Source organism: Pithys albifrons, chromosome 19 (genome assembly GCF_047495875.1).
Source record: "Pithys albifrons albifrons isolate INPA30051 chromosome 19, PitAlb_v1, whole genome shotgun sequence".
NCBI lineage: Eukaryota > Metazoa > Chordata > Aves > Passeriformes > Thamnophilidae > Pithys > Pithys albifrons.
This window is the reverse complement of record NC_092476.1, coordinates 11,329,993-11,348,140: the sequence shown is the minus strand read 5'-3', so window position 1 is coordinate 11,348,140 and position 18,148 is coordinate 11,329,993. Positions and strand designations below refer to the sequence as shown.

Genomic DNA, 18,148 nt, shown 5'->3' with positions numbered 1-18,148 from the left:
GGAAGGTGGGAGGAACTTTGAGCTCAGGCTTCACTGTGTGACCAGTACAGGACTCTGGTACCTGGCCCTGGGAACAGCTGGGATTGGGGTCCCTCTGCAAGCAGAGTGTGGCCAGCACAGAATGACAGACTCACAGACCAGGAGAACTGTCCCCAGGCTGTGGAGCTCCCTGAGAAATGGCAGGGAAAGCCATGGATCCAGAGAGGAGAGATGTGAAATGAAAGGAAGCACCACAGAGGATGTAGAGGAAAGGTGGGGATTGTCCCAGTCTGCTCTGCACTGGGGTGGCCTCACCTTGAGCCCTGGGGGCAGTTTTGGGGGCCACAATATAAAGAGGGTCTAAAGCTGTTAGAGAGTGACCAAAGGCAGGACATGGAGGTGGGGAGGGTCTGGAGGGGCCATAAGAGGAGCAGGTAAGGGCTGAGGGCACTTGGTGTGCTCAGCTGGAGAAGAGGGGACTGAGGGGAGACTCATCAAGGTCTGCAGCTCCTCAGGAGGGACAGGCCCTGATCTCTGCTCTGTGGGACCAGGGACAGCACCCAGAGAATGGTTGGAGCTGTGTCAGGGCAGGGACAGCACCCAGAGAATGGCTGGAGCTGTGTCAGGGCAGGGACAGCACCCAGGGAATGGCTGGAGCTGTGTCAGGGCAGGGACAGCACCCAGGGAATGGCTGGAGCTGTGCCAGGGCAGGGTCAGGTTGGATCTCAGGGAAAGGCTCTTCCCCCAGAGGGTGGTGGGCACTGAGCAGGCTCCCCAGGGCAGTGGGCACAGCCCCAAGGCTGCCAGAGCTGCAGGAGGGTTTGGATGATGCTCTGGGGCACAGGGGGTGACTCTTGGGGATGGGCCTGTGCAGGGCTGAGGGTTGGGCTGGGTGGACCCTGGGGGTCCCTTCCATCCCAGGGTGTTCTGTGATTTTAGTCATTACTGCAGTTGGCAGACAGGGGGTAGAAAGTCACAGACTGGGGATTTCCTGGTTCTCTCAGTGTCTTTTCAGAGGGGCCACTCCAAGCCTGGGTAGTGCTGTGGGACCAGCAGGGATGGAACATCCTGGGGGCAGGTTCTTTGTTCTTTTAGAAAGACACTTTTCCACTGAAGTGTTTTAACACCAGAGATAGAGGTGTTGGCACAGCTGACAAACCAGGGACAGATTTGGGCAGAGAGCTGCAAAAGGCCATCCACATATATTAGAATTATTTTCCTGGGGAGGATTTGATGGGATGTGAACTTCATTATTTGCTAATGTTGCAGTACAGAGCCTCTTCCAAAGCCCAGGAGAGTCAGAAGGAATCTTTCCATTAACTTCACTGATTGTAAGTGAGATTGTGACAGATGTACTCCCTTTCCCTTCCTCCTCAAATATTTTAAATCAAGCAGAGGGCAGTTAGCTGTGTCCTTTCCTGGGGGAGGGCAGGGCTCCTTCCCAGGGATGCTCACGTAAATAACCACAGGGGAGGCTTTGCAGGGGCTTGGAACCACTGAGATGCTCTGAGGGTAATAAAGGCCCAGAGAAGGGGGAGTGAGGCAAGACCCACTCAATGCCAAGGTGCCCACCCGTGGCTGAGGTGCCAGGAGGAGCAGAGCCAGCTCCAGTGACAAAGGTTGTTTGCAGCCCTCAATAAATGTTGTCCTCAGGTCCTCCACATGAGCCAAACCTTCCTGCTGGCTGTCAATCTAGAACAAATCCTCCTTATGAAAGCCACAACAAAACACATCCCAGGAGGAGATCTGGACTCTGGAGAAGCCAAGATGCCTTGGGTAGGGCAGCAGTGCTGAAGGACAGACTGAGGAAGCCCTGCAGCCTCTGCCACAGCTCTTTGCTCTGGGCAAGCACAGCTTGAGACAAGACAAGACAAGATCCTGGCTAAGCCTTTTGGGATTCAGGTGCTAAACCAGAACACTCATCAATTAGGTTTTCACAGCTGGCAAATGATCTTCTGCTGATAAACCTTCTCACTTCCCCAGGCCAGACTTGCAAGGTCTGTGCAAGCTCCATCCCTGGACATGAGGTGAGCTGCTCATTGCAGAGCAGGGACTGACCCTTCAGGAGTTAATCAGGTGATTCCTTGTCCCAGTTCAGCAGGTGGGCCCAGTTTCTCCCTGTGTGGGTGTGCCCAAAGCTGTGCATTCCAAACCCTCTGGGCCATTGCCCAGCAACTGTTCCCAAGGGCCCATTGGCAGCAGCTGCCCAGGGCACAGCTGAGCCCTCAGGCTGGGAGCTGGCTGGGAAAGAAGCCTGGCAGAGGAGCTGGGAGAACTGCCCTGCAGGGACTCCTTGGCACCTCCACACCCACCTGAGGGCTCAGCTCTGCCCATGGGCCAGCAACCATTCCAAAATCCCCCCTGACTGCCAGAGTCAGATCCCCCAGTGTGGAACTCCCTGCCCTGGGGGAGGCACTGGGGGCTCCCACCCAAACCTCAGGGGAGACAATCTTGGCCTTTGGGGACTTGGGGAACCACTCATGGGATCCAGAGGAGGAGCAGACCCTGGCCAGGAGGAGCCCACCACTCTCCACCAGACTGTGCCATCATCTGCACCAACAGGTTTTTCACCTCCTTTTCCTTTGGACTCGGGGGAACCACGTGGGGCTCAGCACAGGGGCCACCAAACCCCCCTGTGTTTGTGCCCCAGGGGGCTGGGTTAGACTGCTGGGGTTGGGGGTTAAACCCAATTTCTCTTTGTGCCATTGCATTTATTGTGATATTGTTATTAAATTGTAACTCTGACTTATAATCTCTTTCATGTTGGGTTCATTCTCCTGCTGCTTTACCTTTAAACCTGCACACTCCCCCAGCATCACCTCCCCTGCCCCACCCCTCTGAGCTGAGCTGGTTTCCCATGGCCAGGCTTTAGGACTCACACTGTGCAAAGCTCCTCCTGGGGCTGTGGTTGGTGCTCAGCTGTGGAATTTACTGCTCGGGGTGACAGTGCCAAGAGCAAAGTAGAGAACTTCTGTTTCAGTGCATTTTAGTGTAATTTTAAAGTAAAAAAAGACAACTGGGAGGGAAAGGAGGCTGATAACCATGGGAGCAGAGCAGAGATTGAGTTGCAATATCTGGGCAGGGGTCCAATGGGAGGGGAAGGGAAGTTTACTGATTCTGGCACGCTCTTAATGGAGTGTTGCTTGCAGCTCCTCACCTCTGTTTACACTTCTCTGGAGTGTGATAGGATCAGCAATCATGAAACAGGAGAGGCTCAACATGCAGAATGTCCTTATAAAGATTTCATTCTTCACAGTGTCAAAAGCAACTTTCTGGAGGCCAATTTAATTGTTGTCAATACTGGTTGCAAATTGGGCTTAACATTTTAAATTGATGTTTTCTGTGAACTGCTCTGATTAATGGAAGGAAAACATTGTGTTTCTGCCTTTCTTCTGAAGATCTAATGGATGTTACAGACAATAATTGATCTAGCAAGACACACAGAGGCAACCAGGGACAGGCAAACCTGCTACAGAAATGACTTTGCCCTTGCACAGCTCCTGGTGGAGCTGCAGGATGAGACAGGACAGCAGCTGGTTGGGCAGAGGGTTTGGGTGGTGCTTTTTCCCAAGGAATCTCCTGAGCAGCTTTAACTAAACCCCCTGAACTGCAGGCAGGATTGTTTCCACTGTAAATTGCCACGAGGGTGTCAAACCTGATCATGGAAAATCCCAAACCTGTTGGCCTGGACCCACATTTCCAAGTGGCTGGAGCTGTGAGGATGCTGATGGTCGGTCCCAGTTGGAGCTCAGAGCACCTCAGAGCACAGCTCTCCTCACAGGCAGCCTCTGAAACCCCTGCTCAGGTCCAAGGCTCCAAGGGACACAGCTCAGGGGTCCCCAGTGAGCTCCCCCTGCCCAAGGTGACCCCTCTCAGCCCCTCTCCTGCATCCACTGCAGAGCTGCCTCCAGTCCTGGAAGGACATGGAGCTGCTGGAGAGAGGCCAGAGGAGGCACCAGGATGGGCAGAGGATGGAGCAGCTCTGCTGGGAGGGAAGGCTGGGAGAGATTGGATTGTTCAGCCTGGAGAAGAGAAGCTTTGGGGTGACCTCATTGTGGCCTTGCAGTGCCTGAAGGGTCTACAAGAAAGATGGAGAGAGACTTTGGAGGGCCTGGAGTGACAGAACAAGGGGGAATGGCTTCCCACTGACAAAGAGTATGCTGAGATTGGATATTGGGAAGGAATTCTTGGCCGGGAGGGTGGGCAGGCCCTGGCACAGGTGCCCAGAGAAGCTGTGGCTGCCCCAGCCCTGGGAGTGTCCAAGGCCAGGCTGGACAGGGCTTGGAGCACTCTGGGCTGGTGGGAGGTGTCCCTGCCCATGGCAGGGGTGGGACTGGATGAGCTTTAAGGTCTCTTCCAGCCCAAATCACTCTGTAATTCTGTGAATTCATCATTTCACCCCTTTCTGAGCTGATTTTTATGGGTGAATGAGCTGAACCAGCCAATGGAAAGATGACAGAGCCCCCAAGCCAGGAGAGAGAAGTGGCCATGGCAGAGGATGTGAGAGGAAGAGGATGGAGCCCTCTGCTTCAGCAGCAGCAGGGACATTAGTCTGACCCACCTGCCTGGGAAACTGGAGTTCAAGAGGAAGAAGGGGCAAATTTCCAGATTCCAATCAGGAAGTTGAGGGCTCAAATTAAAACCTCCCCAGGAGCAGGACTTGCCTCCTGCCCAGGACCTGCTGCCCTTCACTGCTTGGTGTTGGACCCCCCAGTTCCCTATCCCTGTTTCCTGGGCCAGGGCTGCTGGTGAGGGCTGAGGTGGCAACAAGGGCAGGTCAGACACCCAGTGCTGTCCAGGGCAAGGAGCCTCCCCCAGTCCTGCCCTTTCTCCCAGCACTCCACATTCTCCACCATCCCTGTGCCAGGTACCTGCCCCTCTGTTCCCAATCCTTTCCCAGATGTGGATGGGGAGGGAAGAGCACAGGGGGAAGGAAACCACCTGGTTTGAACATCCTTCCTTCTGTGACCCACAACACAAACTTTGTAGTGTGACACTGTAGGACAGGACAAGGCCAATTAAGCTCATTGCTTTCAAACTCATTCTCTTGACTTTCCAACTCACCCCTTCTCCTGTTTTTCTTGGCTTAAAAGCCCTTTGGGATGAAGTCACAGACTATTCTGAGTTGGAAGGGACCCAAGTCTTTGCTTTCAGTGCAGGTGTAAAAGCTCTCACTTGCTGTTTGGACACAGGATTGATGTCTGTGCCACGGACAGGTCTGTGCCATGTGGAGATGCAGGAGGAGCATCTGTGTGAGCCCAGAGCATTCCAGTGGAAGGTGCCCCAGCTCGTGGCAGGGGCTGGAACTGGATGGCCTTCCCCTTTAGGTGTGATGCTCCAAACCTGTTTCCATCTCTGCTTTTGTGTGTTTCCAGCACAGTATTTCGTTGCCATTCCCAATCCAGCTGTACAGATTGAGGAACTGGGAAAGCATCCAAATGTATCAGGTTGAACCTCCCCCACACAGAGTCTCATCCTCCAGAGCTCCAGCTCATGCTCCTGTCAGTGTTGCTGTGGCTCTCCTGCACCCACCAGTGCCACTGCCCAGACCCCACCAGTGCCACTGACCAGGACCCACCAGTGACACTGCTCAGGACCCACCAGTGCCACAGCCCAGACCCCACCAGTGCCACTGCCCAGACCCCACCAGTGCCACTGACCAGTACCCACCAGTGCCACAGCCCAGGAACCGCCAGTGCCAGAGCTCAGGACCAACCAGTGCCACAGCCCAGACCCCACCAGTGCCACTGACCAGTACCCACCAGTGCCACAGCCCAGACCCCACCAGTGCCACAGCCCAGAACCCACCAGTGCCACTGACCAGACCCCACCAGTGCCACAGCCCAGGAACCGCCAGTGCCAGAGCTCAGGACCAACCAGTGCCACAGTCCAGGACTCACCAGTGCCACAGCTCAGGACCCACCAGTGCCACTGACCAGGACCCACCAGTGCCACAGCCCAGGACCCACCAGTGCCACAGCCCAGGAACCGCCAGTGCCAGAGCTCAGGACCAACCAGTGCCACAGCCCAGGACCCACCAGTGCCACGGCCCAGACCCCACCAGTGCCACAACCCAGTACCCACGAGTGCCACTGCCCAGGACCCACCAGTGCCACTGCTCAGGACCCACCAGCGCCACAGTGAGAACCCAACCAGTGCCACAGCCCAGGAGCCACCAGTGCCACAGCCCAGACCCCACCAGTGCCACTGCCCAGACCCCACCAGTGCCACTGCCCAGGACTACACCAGTGCCACTGCCCAGGACCACACCAACCCTCCAGTCCCAGGGTTTGCTCTGAACCCCAGCAACTGCTACAAACATCAAGCAGAGAGTGGGGAATGGTTTTAAAATAAAAGAGGAGAGATTTAGATCCCAAATTAGGAGCAAATCCTTCCCTGTGAGGGTGGGCAGGCCCTGGCACAGGTTGCCCAGAGAAGCTGAGGCTGCCCCAGCCCTGGATTGCCCAAGGCCAGGTTGGACAGGGCTTGGAGCAACCTGGGCTGGTGGGAGGTGTCCCTGCCCATGGCAGGGGTGGGTCTGGATGAGCTTTAACATCCCTCCCAACCCAACCCATGCTGTGATTCTGTGCTGGCACAGCCTGGCTCTGGCAGCCCCTGAGCTCCCACCCCTGTGTGTGGCACGGGGGTCTCAGTGGTGAGATCTGGGGCATCACTCAGCCCGTTCCCACAGCCCCACAGCCCCTCAGATGTGCTGGTTCCACGCCTGCACCACACTGCTGGCCTTTTTCCACATCAATGCCTCTCCTCCACTGGAGCACAGTGCCAGAAATTCCTGCCTCAGTGCATTCCCACTTTATCCATGTGTTTTGCTGGGTAGTTCATAGCAGGCTGAGTTTCACTGGGAGGTTTTGTTTCAAAGTGAATCTATATGTTTAATCCTCTCCCCTGCTCACAACTTGCATTAGTCTGTCTTAAAAAAAAAAAGGAAAAAAAAGAAAATAAGCAGCTGTTTCCATAGTAACCCCCAGTTTCTGGGTATCTGTGGCTGATAAGCACTGCCTGCCCAGCCTGATGGCTCTGGCACTGTCCAAGGAATGCTAAATTCCACCAAAACCCTTTTGCAGGCCCCTGGTGTTTGTTCCCCAGCTCTGGGTGTTGCTGCTCTGCTGGGGCTCTCTGGTTCGTGGGAGCATCACCCCCCCAGACGTGTGTACACACTCACAACTTCCACCTCCTCATTTGCCTCCCCACAACACTGAGACTTCTTTTTCTCCAGATTTTTGTCAGATTTGTCACTTGTTAGCTGTTGTGACACACAAACCTCTGCCATCAGTCAGGGGAGATATTTGGGTACGAGACACAAGAAAGTATCACAAAAACTGCTGCTTTTGAGGCTCCAGCAGGTTCACTGGTAAATATATTTGCACTGGGGATGTTCTGTTGTCTCCTGTGTCTTGTTAGTGGGGCACAGATTTCCCAAAGGTTCTTTTATCACAGATTACCCTAAAACTTTCCAGCTCACTCAAAGGCTCAGGAGACCAGAATGAATCAATAGCTGCAGGCAGCAGGAGGTGCAGCCCCAGCGTGGCCCAGGAATGAGGAGTCTGTGGGAATCATGGAGCAGAACTTAAACCTCTCCCAACTGAATAGCCCCCAACTCTTGCAGCATCAAAAGAGGGAGGTTGGATGTCCAAAACAGTAAAACTAAGCAAGGATAAGCAAAGAAATATTTAGCAGTTAAAGGATCCATTCGGAATCACAAATCCCAGAATGTGCTGAGCTGGAAGGGACCCCCAGGGACCATCCAGTCCAACCCTCAGCCCTGCACAGGAACATCCCCCAGAGTCACCCCCTGTGCCCCAGAGCATCATCCAAACACTCCTGCAGCTCTGGCAGCCCTGGGGCTGTGCCCACTGCCCTGGGGAGCCTGCTCAGTGCCCAACACCCTCTGGGGGAAGAGCCTTTCCCTGAAATCCAACCTGACCCTGCCCTGACACAGCTCCAGCCATTCCCTGGGTGCTGTCCCTGGTCCCCACAGAGCAGAGCTCAGGGGCTGCCCCTCCTCTGCCCCTGCCCAGGAAGTTGTCCCTGCACTGAGGTCTCCCCTCAGTCTCCTCTTGTGCAGCTGAACACACCAAGTGCCCTCAGTGTCCTCACACGCTGCCCCTCCAGGCCCTCAACCATCTTTGTTGCCCTCAGGCCAATTAAGCTCTTTGCTTTCAAACTCATTCTCTTGGCTTTCCAACCCACCCCTTCTCCTGTTTTTCTTGGCTTAAAAGCCCTTTGGGATGAAGTCACAGACTATTCTGAGTTGGAAGGGACCCAAGTCTTTGCTTTCAGTGCAGGTGTAAAAGCTCTCACTTGCTGTTTGGACACAGGATTGATGTCTGTGCCACGAACAAGTCTGTGCCATGGACAGGTCTGTGCCATGGACAGGTCTGTGCCACGTGGAGATGCAGGAGGAGCATCTGTGTGAGCCCAGAGCATTCCAGTGGAAGGTGCCCCTGCTCATGGCAGGGGCTGGAACTGGATGAGCCTTAAGGTCCCTCCCAACCCAACCCAACCCAACCCAACCCAACCCAGCCCAGCCCAACCCAACCCAACCCAACCCAACCCAGCTCAACTCAACTCAACCCAACCCAGCTCAACCCAGCCCAACCCAACCCAGCCCAACCCAACCCAGCCCAACCCAACCCAACCCAACCCAACACAACACAACACAACACAACCCAGCTCAACTCAACCCAACCCAACCCAGCCCAGCCCAACTCAACCCAACCCAACCCAGCCCAACCCAACCCAACTCAACTCCACCCAACCCAGCCCAACCCAACCCAACTCAACTCCACCCAACCCAACCCAGCCCAACTCAACCTAACCCAACCCAACCCAACCCAGCTCAACCCAACCCAGCCCAACCCAACCCAGCCCAACCCAACCAACCCAACCCAACCCAACCCAACCAACCCAACCCAACCCAACCCAACCCAGCCCAACCCAACCCAGCCCAACCCAACCCAGCCCAACCCAACCCAACCCATTCTGGATTTCTGTGATTCTCTGACTAAAGCACATACCCCACAGAAACATCCTTTGTGAGAGCAGGGCATGGGCCCAGGGCAAAACTGGTCTCTCAACACCTGGGCAAAGGGGATGACTTATCCTTTGCAGGGCCTTGGGCACTTATTTTGAAATCTGGGGAAGGTGGTAACTCAAGGAGCACCTAAAGTAAGGCCCTGACATCTCTGAGTCCCATTTCCCTGTAAAATGGAGCTGGGATTGCCACAGGAGTGGGAGGGAAAGGACATCAGCTGTCCTGGTACCAGGGGGTGAGTGAACACTCACATCTAACCCTGTACAGGTTAATTTAGGGCTGACACAAGTGAGGAACTCGGGTCCTCCACAGCACAGAAGTGAGCACCTGGTGTCCTGCCTCATCTGCCCTGCACCAATCCCAGCAGATCCAGCTCTCCCCATCTGCTGGACTCCACCTCCCTCTTGGCAATGCTATTCCAGTGGCCAGGACACTGAGTAACACTTATCCTCAAAACGTTCTGAGACAGAAACTCTGATATTTTCTGGTGGCATTAACCCATTTGGGACCTTCCTGGGAGGGGAAGCACTGGGGCTTAGCACAACATGGGATGTGCTCAGAGGACGGAGCAGATGGAGTGGCACTGCATTGCATCATCTCCTACAAATCCTTGAGGTTTCAAAGCTGGCCCTGTTTCTTTTCAAATGTCAGTGAATGGCACCAGGACTCTGGAGGAAAGAAAAACTCTGCTCCTGGAACTCTCCGGGTGTTTTCCAGGTGGTTTCCTTGATTCTTCACCCTCTTTCACCTTAACTTGTTTCTCACAATAGAGCCCAGGGGCTGGGGGGGCATTTCCCACCTGCTTTGTGTTCCCCTGAACAGCTGTAAGTGAGAACCCAAACTGGGAAGCAGCAGGGATTTGGAACACCTTCCACAGCCATTCCTGGGCAAATTATTTCAAATACCTGCCTGGGATTTGGGGGAGAAACTCGCTGAGACAATGGATGAAGGGAGGGAGCAAAGTGAAGGTGATTCAGGGGGAGGGAGGAGGAGAAATGAAGGGAAGGCTTGGAGAACCTTCAGGGAATCTGCCTCACCCTGCCCTTGGGAAAGGACCAGAGCCCACCCTGAGCCCGTGCCCAGGCTGAGCAGAGCTGCCCTCCCTGGGTGAGGTTTGGGCTGGAAACACTCCCCGTGCTGCTCAGCTGGAGATGTTTGCCACCATTTCCAGAAAGATTAAAGGCCCCTCCTGCTTTGCTCCCATTCAGCAGAAGCTCAGAATGTGCCTCTGGGTGGAAGGCACTGCTGAAAGCAGCACTTTGAATACATCCAGCTCTGGAACATCCTGCCTCAAATGGCTTATTAAAAGCCTTGCCCAGATATATCAGGCTAATGAGAGTGCCAGGCTGGCTGGTTTGCTGCATTCCAAGTGGCAATCCTGGCAATGGGCTGTTCCTCACACCTGCAGGTCCCCCCAGATGAGCAGCAGAAGATTTTTAACACTGAGAAATTGTCTCTCTTTCCCCCTGTGGTTACTTCATCCCTGGCATATCTGGGGCTGGTTTCAGACCTGTGTATTCTCTTAGTGAGGCACTTTGATATTCTGAGAATTGAGGGGCCAAGAGAATATAAAACTAGGCCAGAGTCTTCTCTCCAACAACTACAAAAAAAGAGTCTTGTCATTGCTCTGCAGCCTCCTGACCCTGGAGGTGGTCAGAAGCAGCAGAACTCCAGGCAGATTTTACCCAACAAGAAGGTGACACCTTCCCTGGTGAAGTGACAACAAGGGCACCCTTATCCTGAACATCTTTGGAGCAATTCTCCTCCCACAAAGCTTCCCACATTAATCTGATGGTCCTGAGTGCCCCTTTTCTCACAGGGTGGCAACACTATCCAGGTAAATTGTAGGAAAAAGAGCCAGAATGAGCCTGAGAGAAGAGAGGATCAGCCCAGCCCAGGTGCTGGCCTGGAGGATTTGTACTAGCTGTGAGTCAGGACACAAGGATGCCCCTGATCCATAAGGATTCCCCTAAACCAAGCCCGTGTCCCATCACTGTGACAGAGCAATGCTGGTTCCCTGAAGGGAAGTTCTGGCCAGGTGGGGGTTGGTCTCTTCTCCCAGGCACTCAGCAATAGGACAAGGGGGCACGATGGGCTCAAGCTCTGCCAGGGGAAATTGAAGTTGCAGATCAGATAAAACTTCTTTGCAGAGAGAGTGCTCAGGCATTGGAATGGGCTGCCCAGAGAGGGGGTGGATTCCCCATCCCTGGAGGTTTTTCAGCTGAGCTTGGCTGTGGCACTGAGTGCCATGATCTGGTAAAGGGACTGGAGTTGGACCAAGGGTTGGACTTGGTGATCTGGGAGGTCTTTTCCAACCCAATCCATTCTATGATTTTATGATTCTATGGTTTACACCAGCCAAATGCTTCAAATCCTCCTTTGGAGCCTTGGTTTGGAGAACAGTGAGAGCACAACCCCCTGCAGGACACTCAGCCCTGAGCTGGCTGCCCCTCTGTCCTCCAGGCACTCAGGAAGCTCCCACCTGACAAGGTCTGGGAATCTTGCAGGTGCTTCACTTTGCCACGTTTGGGGAAAAGCAAAGCAACCCTTTGCATCTGAATTCCAGAATGCCTTCAAATATCCTTTGTAGACCAGAAATATCTCAGATGTTTCCAGAAAGCCCTCAAAAATGATTCTGAGAGAGCTGGAGCTGTTCAGCTTGGAGAAGGGAAGGTTTTGGGGAGACCGTAGAGCTCCTTCCAGTGCCTAAAGGGGCTCCAAGAACTGGAGAGGGACTTTGGACAAGGGCCTGGAGTGACAGGACAACGAGGAATGGCTTTAAGCTGGAGGAGGGTAGACTTAGATGAGATATTGGGAAGGAATTGTTCCCTGTGAGGGTGGGCAGGCCCTGGCACAGGTTCCCAGAGAAGCTGTGGCTGCCCCAGCCCTGGGAGTGTCCAAGGCCAGGCTGGACAGGGCTTGGAGCACCCTGGGCTGGTGGGAGGTGTCCCTGCCCAGGGCAGGGGGTGGGATTGGATGGGATTTAAGGTCCCTTCCTGCCCAACCCATGCTGGGATTCTGTGATCCAAGGATGAAACCATCTGGGGTGAGAATCTGGTCCTAACTTTGTCCAGTGCTGATGTCCATCAGCATCACTGTCCCAGGAGCTGCCCTCACCCTTTCTGGGGGTGCAGCAGGACAGTGGCCTCTGGCTCACACTGTCCTTGTGCCCAGTGCAGCACCTTCCCCCCCAGGGCACCCTGCAGGCTCTGTGGGACACCTCCCACCCTGCAGGGACCACTGGCCTTTCCCCCATCTCTGGCCATGTTTGCTGTCCATCCACTGAGCACATGGATGGAGCTGACCCTCACAGCAGAGCCAGCAGAGCCCCTGCACCCCCATGACACCCTGAGACCCCCAAACCACCCTGTAACCCCCTTAAATCTACCCTATGCCCCTGTGAGCCCCCTAGACCCACTTCCCACACCCCTGAGACCCTCCAAAACTCCCTTCCATCCCTTCTAAACCTGCCCCTATGCCCTTGTGACCCCCTTAAATCAGCTCCTTGACCCCCCAAACCTGCCCCTACACAGCTGGACAAGGAGAAAAGACAAGGGAAGTGCTGCTGGAGCTTTCCTTCCAGCACCCCTAAAAGCACTGATGGAGACACTGAATGTGCCACTAGAGATGAGATGGATTTTCTGGGATCTCAGATTCATCCCAACAACAAACACTGAACCACCAGAAGGTCTGTGGGCTGGAGGAGCATTCCTGGATGATGTGCTCTGACCTGAGCAGTCTGCAGGCACAGCTTCCAGCTTTTCTCACCTGCACAGACCCTCCTACCACTGAAACAAAGACACTCCATAAAAACAGTGACCCAAAAGGTCTGGGGCAGTGAGGGTGGGTGGAAGGGAAGCTGGGCTGTCCCCTGTCACTCCAAAGGGCTGGGCTCTCAGAGGGAAGCAAATAATCTCTGGAGAGATGCTCTTCAGACACTTGGGATGCTGAAGATCAGCAGATCCCTGGGTGGGAAATGTGTTCTGCCTCCAGGACCAGCTGGTTCCACCCTGCCTGGGGAAGGTGCTCATGGCACAGGAGCAGGATGAAACCTTCTCAAAACCAGCTGCCTCCTCTGAAGGACAATAGTCTCCATGTCTAGGACAGAGACATCTACTTTTCCTTTTCCCTTAGACAAGCATTAGCCAGACCTGGGTTCTTCTGCCTCAAAGCTCAGCTGAGAGGGAAAGGTTACACCCAACACCAGCCCACCTGCAAAGCTCAGGAAGTTCTGAATGCACCTGCTAAGAACGGCCTGGGAAGGTCACTGAAGACTTTGCCTCAGTCTTGAACTGTCCTTCAGGCACCAGAAGTGCTGGAGACAGAGGAGGTTGTATATTCCCATCCTGAGGTCTCTTACTGTGACCATCTGAGGGCTGCCTGAGTGCTTGAGGTCAGGCTGGATGGGGTTTGGAGCAACCTGGTCTAGTAGAAGGTGTTCCTGCCCAAGGAAGGGGTTGGAAATGGATGAGCTTTAAGGTCCCTTCTGCCCCAAAACATTCTGTGACTCTCTAAGACCAGCAGCTGGCATGTGGGAGATGGACTCCTCTCCACCTCCTCTCCTCTCCACGCTTCCATCTGGAGCACCAGGCACCTCCCAGCAGGTGAAGTTCCACAGCCCTGCCCTCCGCAGCACCTGCAGCAGCTGCTTTGCTTGGCCTGCACTGCCTCAGTCCCAGCCCACCTCAATTTGTCATTGTCACCTCCAATCCCTCTGGTCCCTGCCACCAAATGAGCCTGATGGAAATTGGAGCCATGGTTTATTCAGCAAGACTTAAGGGCACCCTTCCAATTGCAAGTTTGGAAAGGAAAGTTCCAGGTAAAACAAATACAAAACTCAATCAGCCCGTGTGCAATGAGGACAAACCTTTCTGGTTGTTTAACCTCTCCTACTCTGGAGTGCTGAGACAACCCAGAGCCAGCAGAGCTGATGCTCCTCAGGTCTCCCCACAAACCCCTCCAGCTGTGCTTGTCTCAAGCCCATTTGCAGCACCAGAGAGCAGTGCTTTGCCTGGATCCTTCTAGCACATATTACTGCCTATTTTCCCCTTCAACTGGACTCTTTTCTTCTTTTTCCATTTTCTTCCCCTTCCTGAAAAAGCCAGTACTGGTGACCCTTGTTCTACTTCCACACTGGCTTTATTTTGCTGTAACAAACTTGTTTTCCAACTTTCATTTCCTTCCCAGCTAGCTACAAGGTTTTAGCCTTCACTCACCCAGTTTCCTGAGCCCAGACACAGCCACACATTGCCCTGCAGTGCCAGGGAAACCTTGCAGGGAAACATTCCCTGGATGGCTGTTTGATGAGCTCGGGATCTTCTGTAAGTGATTAGCTCTCTGTCTCATATGATCTATGGGGACACTTTACCAGCAGGCACAGCCAGGAACAAGTTCTTTTGGGCAGTTTACAAGAGCAGGTTTTCCCTTTGCAGCTTTGGCAAGGCCTGGCTGTGCTATTCAGTCCAGCTGGCAGCTCTGCCCCATCACCCTGCAGTGCCAAGGGCTGTGGGAGGCTGTGCTGAGGCTGAAGGGTCTGTCCTGTGTGCCCGGGTGTCCTGGTGCAGCAACTGGGACCACTGTGTGGGTGTGCCCAAAGCTGTGCATTCCAAACCCTCTGGGCCATTGCCCAGCAACTGTTCCCAATGGCCCATTGGCAGCAGCTGCCCAGGGCACAGCTGAGCCCTCAGGCTGGGAGCTGGCTGGGAAAGAAGCCTGGCAGAGGAGCTGGGAGAACTGCCCTGCAGGGACTCCTTGGCACCTCCACACCCACCTGAGGGCTCAGCTCTGCCCATGGGACAGCAACCATTCCAAAATCCCCCCTGACTGCCAGAGTCAGATCCCCCAGTGTGGAACTCCCTGCCCTGGGGGAGGCACTGGGGGCTCCCACCCAAACCTCAGGGGAGACAATCTTGGCCTTTGGGGACTTGGGGAACCACTCATTGGATGCAGAGGAGGAACAGACCCTGGCCAGGAGGAGCCCACCACTCTCCACCAGACTGTGCCATCATCTGCACCAACAGGTTTGTCACCTCCTTTTCCTTTGGACTCGAGGGAACCACGTGGGGCTCAGCACAGGGGCCACCAAACCCCCCTGTGTTTGTGCCCCAGGGGGCTGGGTCAGACTGCTGGGTTTGGGGGTTAAACCCAATTTCTCTTTGTGCCATTGCATTGATTGTAATATTGTTATTAAATTGTAACCCAACTGGTCTCTTCTGCTGTAAGAAAAGAATTTTATCTCCATCTTCATTCTGGTTTTCTTTGCCCTGAATGATCAGTGGCAGGAGATGAGAGAGGCACAAAGTTTTCAGAAAGGTATTAATGTCACAGAAACACAGAATCACTGAGGTTGGCAAAGCCCTCCCAGCCCCTGGAGCCCACCCTGTGCCCGATGCCCACCTTGTCCCCCAGCCCAGAGCACTGAGTGCCATGGCCAGTCCTGCCTTGGGCACCTCCAAACCATCCTGGGCAGTCCCTGCCAGTGCCTGACCACCCTTTCCATGCAGAAATTCCTGCTGCTGTGCCCCCTGCCCCTGCCCTGGCCCAGCCTGAGGCCGTGCCCTCCCCTCCTGTCCCTGTGCCCTGGAGCAGAGCCCAACCTCCCCCCAGCTCCCCCCTCCTGGCAGGGATTGCAGAGCCAGAAGGTGCCCCCTGAGCCTCCTTTTCTCCAGGCTGAGCCCCCCCAGCTCCCTCAGCCACTCCCTGTATGACTCTCTCTCTAGACCCTTGTCATCCTAAGGCTGATGTCAGAGTTGTCCTCTCATGGTGCCTGTTCACTGACCATCAACCCTCACTCCTTGTGCTCTGTCCTGGAGTAGAATCACACACCCTCTCAGTTCAGACTTCTCAAGGTCCAGTTCCAAGGCTTAGACAGGCAAAAACACCTTTCTCTTCCAGACAACTCAAGTGCTGTTCTCAAGACCAACATTTTATTGCACAGATAACTCTGTGGTATAGAAAATTACAGAGGTCACTGACTTCTGAGTGAAGTGGGACAGCAAAGGAACCCTCCTTAGTTCTCAGGAAAATGGTTTTGTTCCCAGCAGCAGGAGAGGCTCTCAGAGGGCACAGTGACCTGGGCCTGTCTCCACAGGATGATGCACATTGGAGCAAAGCCTTCAAACAGTCCCAAAGCACAGTCCCTGCTCAGCCACTGTCCTGCCCACGCAGAGCAGAGCCCTGAGCTCCCACTGGCTTCCTTCAAAAGCCTCCCCAGCAGGGACCATGAGCAAAACCTCCTGACCACCAGGTGACACAGGCCAGGAAATGCCACCAGAACCTTCTGTGTGAAGGTGAACAGTGAGTGAATGAGGGCACAGCTTTGAGCACACACGTCCAGTGCAACTGGAGATGGTAACTGAGGGAGGATCTGCCTCATCCCCCTAACAAAGGGGTGCAGCCACTACTGAGACACTGCCTGGACAACTCTCACTCCCTGAAGCATCAAAAACCCAGAACAGTGTCTGTAGCCAAGGGGCTGCCCCCCCCGTGCCACTGGGGCAATCAAGGCAAAATGAAGTCAAATGATTTGGCCAATTTCACCCAACCAGTAGAAGCCAGAAAACCCCCAAGGTGAGTCCCAATTCCCAGCCCAATGGTCCTGCAGGACCTCCTGGAGTTTTTCCAGGTCATCTTGCACACCATCCTCTCAGTTCACCTGGGTGAGTAAGGAGGCCCCAGTTCCATGGCTCTCTCCCTTCCCACTGCTCCGTGCAGGGAGCCCCAGAATGCCTCCCAGCATATGTGTTTTGTGGGAAATACACACTGTTCTGTGCTCAGTACAAGCTCTTGGTACAACCTGAATTCATACCTCAGTGGCTCTGAATTTTTAAAGTGCCTGGAGAGAACAGCCACTCTGCTCAGCAGAGCCCTGAAAGAATCCTCACCACCGATCCCTGCGCTGCTCTGCTCCGCCTGGTCGCCCTTCAGAGCCATTTATTATCCTAATTTTAGGTTTGCAAAGCCTGCAGTTGTAAGGTGGGATGTTCTGCTGGCTCCTCACCCAGCCCTGGTTCCTGTGAGGAGGGAGGGGAGGGCAGCACTCACCGGGGTTGCTCTTGGAGGTGCGCACGGGCGTGTAGTGGTTTTTGGACGATGTCCTCACTGGGGTGTTCTCTTTGGGGGAGGTATCTATGGCCGAGATAGTCTCTCTTTCACAGTGTCCTATTGGGATTGGTCCCTGCTGCCTTAGGATGTCAGCCAGAGCCCTGGGGAGAGACAGAGGGAAAACAAACAGGTTTTCACACAGAATTCAGTGTTTGGACTTCCACAGTCACTGTGTGAATCCAGCAGCAGTTGCATTTCTACCACAAACAGAAGACCCAACAATGTTAATAAGGAAATAAAAAATATGGATTAAAAGCTCAATTAATTTCTGTGTGTCTGCAGCATTTCCTGGCTATTGTTGAGTTTTTCCTATGCTTTCAGCCCAGGGTTGTGTCACCCCTCCATGGTTTTCCTGGCAGTGCAGCCAAACTGCTCATCGTGTCCTGAAGCTCCATCCAGAGCCACTGCTGCTCACACCACAGCCCTGGGATCTGCTGAGAGTGACCCCAAAACTGCCCTCCCCGAGCCACAATTCTCTGAGACTGACTGAAATTAGGAGTCTGGCCCCCACACTCCAGAAATCCCTGTTTATTCTGCAGAAGCTCCAATCAGAGCAGTGGAAGGAGGGAGCTTTTGAAAGGAGAACCAGCAGTGAAAAAAAGGATTAAATAACATCGCTGAGTTAAGGCCAACACAGCTATTAACCAACATTGAGCTTTCTGCCCATTAGGGATGACTTTAATGGCCCTGAGGTTTTCCTGCTATTCCCCCAGGAGCAGCAATGCCACTCAGGTCAGCTGCAGCCAGTGGTTTCCCCTTGGATGAGTGGATGCTCCAAGATCTGATTTCCTCTGCAAATCTCATGGACACAGTGGAATAATCACAGCGTGAAGTGCACTGATTTCCTTAGGGCAGCCACAGGCTCCCACTTGAGCCACAGGAAAAAGAGGAAGGGGGTGACTTGTGTGGGTTATAAGGGACAGTGGCCTTTGAAAGATGATGGAGTTTGAAAGGCTCTTTCCTCTTGGCAGAGGGAACATGTCTGATGTCACCTCGGGCACCAAGAAGGAT

At 54.2% G+C, this 18,148-nt stretch overlaps 1 protein-coding gene across 1 annotated transcript in view; it reads right to left on the bottom strand.

Annotated features, from left to right (window-relative positions):
- SHISA6 (shisa family member 6) overlaps positions 1-18,148 on the bottom strand; it is a 323,659-nt gene that overhangs the window by 285,426 nt on the left and 20,085 nt on the right. The window contains 1 exon segment of the mRNA XM_071573776.1: positions 17,078-17,238. Coding sequence (XP_071429877.1) covers positions 17,078-17,238 — 161 coding nt within the window.